The 7,869-nt window shown below is 50.8% G+C and overlaps 1 protein-coding gene across 1 annotated transcript in view; it reads left to right on the top strand.

Annotated features, from left to right (window-relative positions):
• Positions 1-7,785: 7,785 nt before the first annotated feature.
• LOC132006490 (putative claudin-24) overlaps positions 7,786-7,869 on the top strand; it is a 673-nt gene continuing 589 nt past the window's right edge. The window contains 1 exon segment of the mRNA XM_059384311.1: positions 7,786-7,869. This exon segment is cut by the window's right edge and continues 9 nt beyond it. Coding sequence (XP_059240294.1) covers positions 7,786-7,869 — 84 coding nt within the window.

The raw sequence follows: 7,869 nt of genomic DNA, 5'->3' as shown, positions 1-7,869 counted from the left end.
TGGTGGGGGTCCTTCGGCTGATGTTTCCTTTAAAGTCATCCTGGAGCACAGGACCAGGGCCCCGTCTGATCACAGAAGCCCAGAGCTCTGTAAGGGTAGGAAAGGCTGATCCTGTGGGGGCCCCCAACCTTCGTGAGCGAGTGCAGGACCTTGTCAGCCGGAGTCGACACCCAGATGTTCTGAGAGTCAGCCACAGAGTCAGAAAGGCTGGAAGTGGACCCCAAAGGCCCTGCCCAGAGTAAGGGCAATCCCCGGGATCCTACTAATCTACCCAAGGCTTCAAGTGTCCCATTACTGTGTCCCCCGGGGAGGCTCTCCGGCTTAGAGAACCTCTGCGTTTCTTGCCTTCCAGCCTTTCTGTGGGGAAGCACATCCCGGCCCGGGGCTCTGATTGTTCTTCACTGGTGTCTCTTGAAAACCCACCTGCTGCCCCACCAGCTCTCGTCTTGGTTAAGAATGTCTCCTTCCAGAGGAAGAGAGGAGGTCTTCCTCTCCACGTTATAGATCACATGGGTCCAGTGACTACAGCGACCTCGAATGTCTCTTCTTGACTGTTCTTTTCACCACTCTTGCCCTAGATTAGGCCCTTGTGGTGCTGCCTTTGCTGCTGAAGAACCGTCTAATTGGTCTCCATCCTCTGGCTCATGGTCAGTGTCTCGATTCAAATCATTCCCAGCTCCCCCTTCCTTGTAGGACCAAGTGCACGTGCCTTCCGGTGAAACACAAGGTCAGGCTTTTGCCACGCGGGGGAGTCTTCTCCGTGCAGCTTTCTCGGCTGCTTGCATTAGGCAATGACACAGCATTAGGCAAGTTGGTCAGGCCGCCAGCCTAGAACGTTCTCCTGTCCCAGGTCCTGAACCCCCACATTGGATTTTCCGCTGGTGCTTCTCTTCCAGTCACCTTCGCCAACTCATGCTCCTCAGAACGTCACCGGAGCCCTCCTGTCTTCCCTCACAACCCCTCAATGATGGCGTCTCAGTCTCGCTTTCAAACACCATGGGAAGGCCAGCGACACTCCCCGACCCCACAGGGTCTCTGGCTCCGACCTCTGAGCACATGATGCATTTCCCCAGCCACCCACCTGGCACCCCCATGTGGATGACAAGTCGAATCTCAAATATAAGACCAAGATCCCCTGATTCTTCTCGGTCCTTTCTTTTCCTCAGGTGTCTCCCATTTCAGTACAGGGTGCCACCAGTCACCTGGAGGCTAGAGCCAAGATCCCGAGTCACCGTCCACCCCTCGGCCCCCACTGCTCGTCCTTAGCAGGTCCCGTTGACTCGATCCCCAGATCACACACCCCGAATTCTCCTGTTTCTCGCCAGCCCCGCCATCCCTCCCCAGCCCGAGCACCACCTTCTCTGCCCCATCCAGCTTGGCGCTCACGTTCCCTCTGCCGGGAATGGTGGCCGCAGGTCCGTGTTCGGTTGACTCCCGTGGATTTGTTCCCAGCTCACATGGCTGGGCCGCCCTCCGTGACCCCCACCAGATTCTGCGCTCACTTTGTTTCCCCTGTGTCCTGTCTCCCTCCCCACCTGAAGGGCAGGACCGTGCATTTCTCTCCCCCACCTCTCCCTCTGTCTCCCTTTTATTTATTTTTAAAAGATTTTATTTAATTATTTGTCAGAGAGAGTGCGCACTAGCAGGCAGAGAGGCAGGCAGAGGCGGAGAGAGAAGCAGGCTCCCCGCTGAGCAAGGAGCCCATTGCGGGACTTGATCCCAAGACCTTGGGATCATGACCTGAGCCGAAAGCTCTTTTTCCTTTTTTCTATCTTCCCCAAATTGGTGAAAGTTTCAGGGGCACTCAAGTAAATAGATTTCCTGGCAATCATAAATCAAACCAATCAAGTAATTGATAAGTGCTCTGAATTTTAACACATTTTTTTTTTTTTAACTGTCCATATCTGAAATGTCTGGAGGCCCGAGAGTCACAGACCTCACGCTGTCTGGGAGGAGAGTGGACCAGAAAAGCACAAGGGGGACATCCCTTGACCAGAACAGCAAACATCAAGAGGTAGGCGGGGGAAGAAGGGGGTTGGCCAAGTCTAGACCAGACCCACGGCCTTTCCAACTTGCTGGCAGCGCTGAGGCTAAGTTTCAGCGGGGGGCTGGGGGCTCAGCCGACCATTTTGAGGGGTCTCAGGCCTGAGCTCCTGGAGGCAGAGCCCAGGGTCCTGGTTCTCAAGTGGTAAATGTGGGAATGTTTGAGGATTCCTGCGGCAGATGGTTCGCCTGCCGAATCCTGGCACCCCGGCTGCTTGGAGAGAGATTCTGATCTGTGACGTCACCGGTGATTCACATCCCGGAGTGCCGGAGCTGTCTGCTGCTGTCCGCGACCCCCCAGGTTCATTGTTCAGGCATTTTCGGGTGTGGGTCGTTAAACACAGCTGTCATTGAAGTCGCATTATATAAACTAGGAATTGCATTATATGAAAACCAAAAGTATTTATTAATACTCGGGATTACCATTTCCTGACAATTTTAATTCAGTTATTACCTATGCTCTTGGGGTTATTATATCTTATTATATCTATTTGGTAACAATACTGTATCATGATGAGCTACAGACACCTCTTCCCAAGTCTGCCTTCCGTGACTTCACCTTGGAAGCCAGGAACTGGTCTTGGCAAGAGTATTGACGCCACGGAGATTGACAAAGCCTATAATCCAGGGTTCCCACAACCCAAGAGGCACTGCTTAAGGTCGACCAGCGTACCCCTGGGGGCGGGACCCAACAGTCGAGCTGGAATAAGCCCTTTGGGTGGTTCTGAATCCCATGGCTTTCTTGGATCAACTCTGCTCAGTCGTGTAGACTTGGGGGACCCAGCCCCAGCCTACCTCTGCGCTCCGGGAAAACAATTTAGGCACCTGCATCCAGAGCTCTGCAAATGACCTGGTGGCTGCTGGCCAGCTACTTGCCTCTGTGCTTTAGCTCCGCTGTCTATAAAATGGGTCTGCTGCTAGCGCCTCCCGCATTCAGTGCTCTGGGGATGAAATGAGCTACCCCATGTTCAAGTCCAAAGAACGGTGCCTGGGAAGTAGAAGGCACTTGGTAATGGCTGCCTATCATTACCATCTGACAAAGGAAAAAGCTTAGCCCAGCAGAGGCTTTTTTCCCGCTTTTATAACATTTTTCCAGGCACCTGGATGGCTCGGTCGGTCAAGTGTCTGCGTTCGGCTGAGGTCATGGGATAGGGCCCCACGTTAGGCTCCCTGCTGAGTGGGGGGCCTACGTCTCCCCTGCTTGTGCCCTCTCTCTCTCTGTCAAATAAATAAATAAAATTAAATTTATATATATAGAAGAAAAATAAATGTGATATATATGTATATATATATATATTCTTTTGAGAATGCTGCACAGGTTGTAGAAAATTTAGAAAAACAACAATAAAGAAAACGAGGGAAAGGAAAAATCTCCATCTTTAGGACTCAGTGAACATCTGGGTGTACCCCCAGCCCTTCTGCCATTGTCCCATACCTACTCTGTGTTCCTCTTGACGCCCTTCCGGAACAGGACACTCTTGTTTGCCAACTCCTGATGTGTGGGCAGCATTTCCTCTCACTGGTCATGCTCAGATGAACCAGGTCGGGCTGTGTCATCAGCATTACAAAAGGCAACTGGCAGTGGGGCGGGCATCTGTCACCGTGCTGGATTCTGTGTTTACCTTCATCATCATTTAGAAGGACCCACCTCATTCATTATTAGACAAATATTTGTTGAACGCACGGCGTTGTGCTGTGGTTGCTGGGAAGACAACGGGGTGTCTTGTCTTTATCGGTGAGCTTGGTGTATTCATAGGGAGAATCTCTATATAGCAGGACAGGGAAGATTTTTAAAAAATTATAGGTTTTTTTTGATAAAAAAAAATTGTGTTTGGCAGGAGGAACTCCTTTGTCTTTACTCGTAAGTCAAAATGTCAGGGAAGCTAAGCACCTGTTAGAAGTGCTCGTTCTCCCCTTTATGAAATGCTGGAGGGCTTCCTGGGAGTGGGGTCACCAGGGAGTTTGTAGTCTGTTGGTCAGTTGTTCCCAGTGCCCTCCTGTCTTATAGCAGCGCTGGTTCTTAGGGTCTTAGGGTATTTTTCCTCCAAGATGCTAAATGAGCCAAGTACTTCCTCTGGTGCTCCCCCCACTGCTGGCCCATTGCTATGGGGGGAGACGGGCAGGCTCGGCCCTCTGGGAGATGGGTGTTCTCTCCAGTGCCTAACGGGTTTTTTAGGGTCATGTTGAGATCAAAGGATTTGTGTCTCTCTGTGGACTTTAGATTCTAATGTTCTCAAAAGACACCTTGCGGCTCCCCCATCCCCCACCCCCCACCCTGTCTCTCCTCAGTCTCTGCTTGCACACCTTCCCTTGCAGCAGCCTGGCCACCTGTCTGGGGCCACCAGTGGTGGTCAGCAGTAGCCAGACTACCGTTTGGCCTCGGAGAGGCTTGCCCTTGTGGCTTCTGTGTCTTAGATGATACGGAGACGCTCGCCACCCGAGCCACCATTTTAGGTTTCATAAATGCAAAAATGATCACGCCATACACTTGCTTAGCATCCTTCCCAGGCAGGGCACCTGGGTGGCTCCGTCGGTTAAGCGTCTGCTTTCAGCTCAGGTCATGAGCCTGGGGTCCTGGGATCAAGCCCCCAAAACGGGGTCCCTGCTCAGTGGGGAGCCTGCTTCTCCCTCTGCCTGCCACTTCCCTGCTTGTGTTCCCTCTCTGCCCTCCCCTTCTAGGGGCCCCACCCGCTGTCAGTCAGCGGCAAACCCGAGACCCCTTTGCCAGCAGCAGTCTAGATTCGCTCCACAGCTGCACGAACGTGTTAATCTGATTGACTTTCGGTGACGGATTTTTTTCCCCCCAAAAGGCCTCAAAAGTACCTCCCATCCCAAGTTTTTCCAGAACCTCCCTAGTCCTCCACAAAGGGAGAGAGGAGAGGTGGAGCCTGTGTTCCTGAGAGCGCTCCCCAGATGTGTGGCTTTCGGTAACCTGGGGTTTTTGTTCTTAGATGAATGTTCTGGAGACAGAGATAAGGTAGTCCTTCGCACACTAAACAGCGTATTATTATTTTTAAAAAATATTATACTTGTGTATTATAAAGGAGGTGACGTTTGTTTGTGAATTTCACCCCACCCTGGGAGCAACACGTGCTGCCGGCAGCGAGTCCCCCCACTCTGCCTCTGCTGCCCTCGTCCACACTGGCCCATGGAGGGGGGAGTTCCCTGAGGGTGGGAGGTCTTGCCCTGGGGTCTCCTCTGCCCCGAACTCACACCCTCACACACCGGCTCCGTGCAGTTCTCTGAATTATCTTATTAGTTTCCCGGTGGCCTCCTACTGGAACGTGAGCCGTGGGGGCAGAGGCAGGGGCAGGGTCCGCACACATCCTGGTCTTGATGGTGTGTTTAGCCCGCGACAGTCCAGCCAGGGGGAGGTGCTCTACATGTTTTGCTAAAGGCTGAAAGAATAAATGAGTTAGGGGGGTTGGGAGAGGGTGGCTAGGGTGATGGACATTGGGGAGGGTCTGTGCTATGGTGAGTGCTGTGAATTGTGTAAGACTGATGATCCACAGACCTGTACCCCTGAAACAAATAATACATTATATGTTAATAAAATAAAAAGAATAAATGAGTTGAGGCAGCGCTTAAAGGTTATCCAGGCCTGACCCCCACCGTGGCAGAAACCTCCCCACAGTAACCCTGACAGGTGAGAATGAATCTTTAAAAAAAAAAAAAAAAAAAAAAAGGTTTATTTATTTATTTTTGTACTCTGCGACCAAGGTGGGGCTCGAGCTCACAGTACTGAGATTGAGAATTGCACGCTCTTCGACTGAGCCAGCCAGGTGCCCTGAGAATTACCCTTTTTTATTTTATTTTATTTTTATCAATTAAAAAAGAAAAGATTTATTTGAAAGAGAGAGAGAGCGAGCGAGCACGCGTGAGGTGAAGGGGCTGAAGGAGAGGGAGCAGCAGACCTCCCTCTGAGCAGGGAGCCCGATGTGGGGCTTGATTCCAGGACCCCGAGATCACGACCTGAGCCAAAGGCAGACAGACACCCCACCAACTGAGCTACCCAGGCATCCCAAGTATTATCGCAAAACAAGTTTGGGAAGGAGAGTCTCACACGGCAACCTAGTCCATTCCATTAAAAAAAACAAGCAAACTTCGTTGTGGTAACAAGAATCATCTCCTCGTGACTGGTAAGGATTGGTCTCGAGAGCTTTCTGCATCCAGGCTGCCTGCCCGAAGGAAAGCTTGAGCTCACCATTGTCCCAGCGCCTGGGGATGAGGAAGCCTGGACAGATCCGCAGCCCTTTTTGGACTCTTCTGTCTTTTTGTAAACTGGAACCACCTCTTACTTTAGCACAACGAGGACAGCAGAATAACTAAGGGATTCTGAGAATTTGTAAAAGTTAAGGACTCCTCTTCTTTTTTAACCTAAAATTCTGGAAAATGCTGAAGAAAGACCCATTCACCTAATGACTCTGAGGCTTACTTTGGATACATCTGGGTCATCAGGGCTCTGTTTTTCTCCTGTCTCCTGTCAGGCAACTTCATGAAAACTCCTCTCTGACCCTGGACTAGACTCAGGCTGGTGGTGACGGGCAGTGGTTCTGTTCCAGCGGCTTAGAACCTTCTAGGGTCCTGGCTCTTGCACGTCCTTACAACACCAGCCTCTCAGACCCTGCCATCCCGCTGTGGGCACAGAAGGCCCAGGGCCCTGAGCAGAGTGGGGTCTGGGCGGTGGGGCCTGGCACTGCTCTGGGACTCTGGTGCGTGTGGCTTCTTATCCCGGCCACCAAGCCCTGCATTCTCTGAGGGGTCCCCGTGCCGCAGAAGTATGCTTTCATGGTGTGGCCTAAATCAAAAGAGCAAACAAGATGGCGCCTCAAAGGTCAGCCCCCTTTGGGGCTCTTGTTTCCACACCCAAACCTTTCTCTTGGACCTGCCAGGAGTCTTCCGGCCTGGTGTGACTTTGTCTGTGTGGATTCAATGACAGCAAAGACAACTCAGCTGTGAACCAAAAAACCCCTCTCGGACACTAAGAAATCATGCTTTACTCCCAGCTCCTCAACGAGGGTGGAAAAAATCTTAGAACGAAATCCAGAGCTTCCCAGGATTCTCCCCTCCTCACTTAGCACCTCTGGGCATCGGTCTTGTTTTTTTTCTGTTTGAATGAACCCAGTGAACCAGCCTCCACCTTTCAAAGGAATCTGAGGAAACTTTCCTGCCAAGTCCCCACTGAGTGCCTGTGACACTCAAGAACTGGGGCCAGGCTCTTGTGTAGGTTAAGGAAGTCCGAGAAGAATAAAGATTATAGGGAAACAGTCTACCTTTCTTTACAAGGCCTTGTTCTGCATCCCTGAGATCTCAGATTCGGATACTACAATGAGGTCCTGTTGCAGAAAGAGCTGGCCTTTTATCACCACTTAAAATCTAATTAATCCATATTGAAGCACAAAGATTTCTGTTGTACTTTAGGGTGAGGGGTCATAGAGCCCTCTTTGTTCATCTTTAGACTTATAATCATCAAGCATTGGGGATGTAATTTTACCAAGCAAATTGGAAGGTAACAGATCAAATCCTTATCAGAAAGCCTAACTCATAGTTTTAACAGGGTCCTTCGTCCTTTACATGAAACATTATATTTGAGAAGAACAAAAACGCATTTCAGAGTTTCCCAAGAGTTAATGGCCAAAGCTTATATTCCAGGCAGCATAGGACCAAGAGCATCACACTGCTGACAACTACAGAAGACGGTGGCTCCTATAGGGGGTGGCCCAAGTTGTAAGATCTGTTGGAATGGCTTTCATCTTTAGAGCAGCAGTGCAACTCATTGGACTTTTATTATCTTTGCTGGGATGGGTTTTATCCGTGATCACCACT

This window comes from Mustela nigripes, chromosome 18, assembly GCF_022355385.1.
Source record: "Mustela nigripes isolate SB6536 chromosome 18, MUSNIG.SB6536, whole genome shotgun sequence".
Classification (NCBI taxonomy): Eukaryota; Metazoa; Chordata; class Mammalia; order Carnivora; family Mustelidae; genus Mustela; species Mustela nigripes.
Note: the sequence above shows the minus strand (reverse complement) of the source record. Positions and strands in the feature narration are given on the sequence as shown.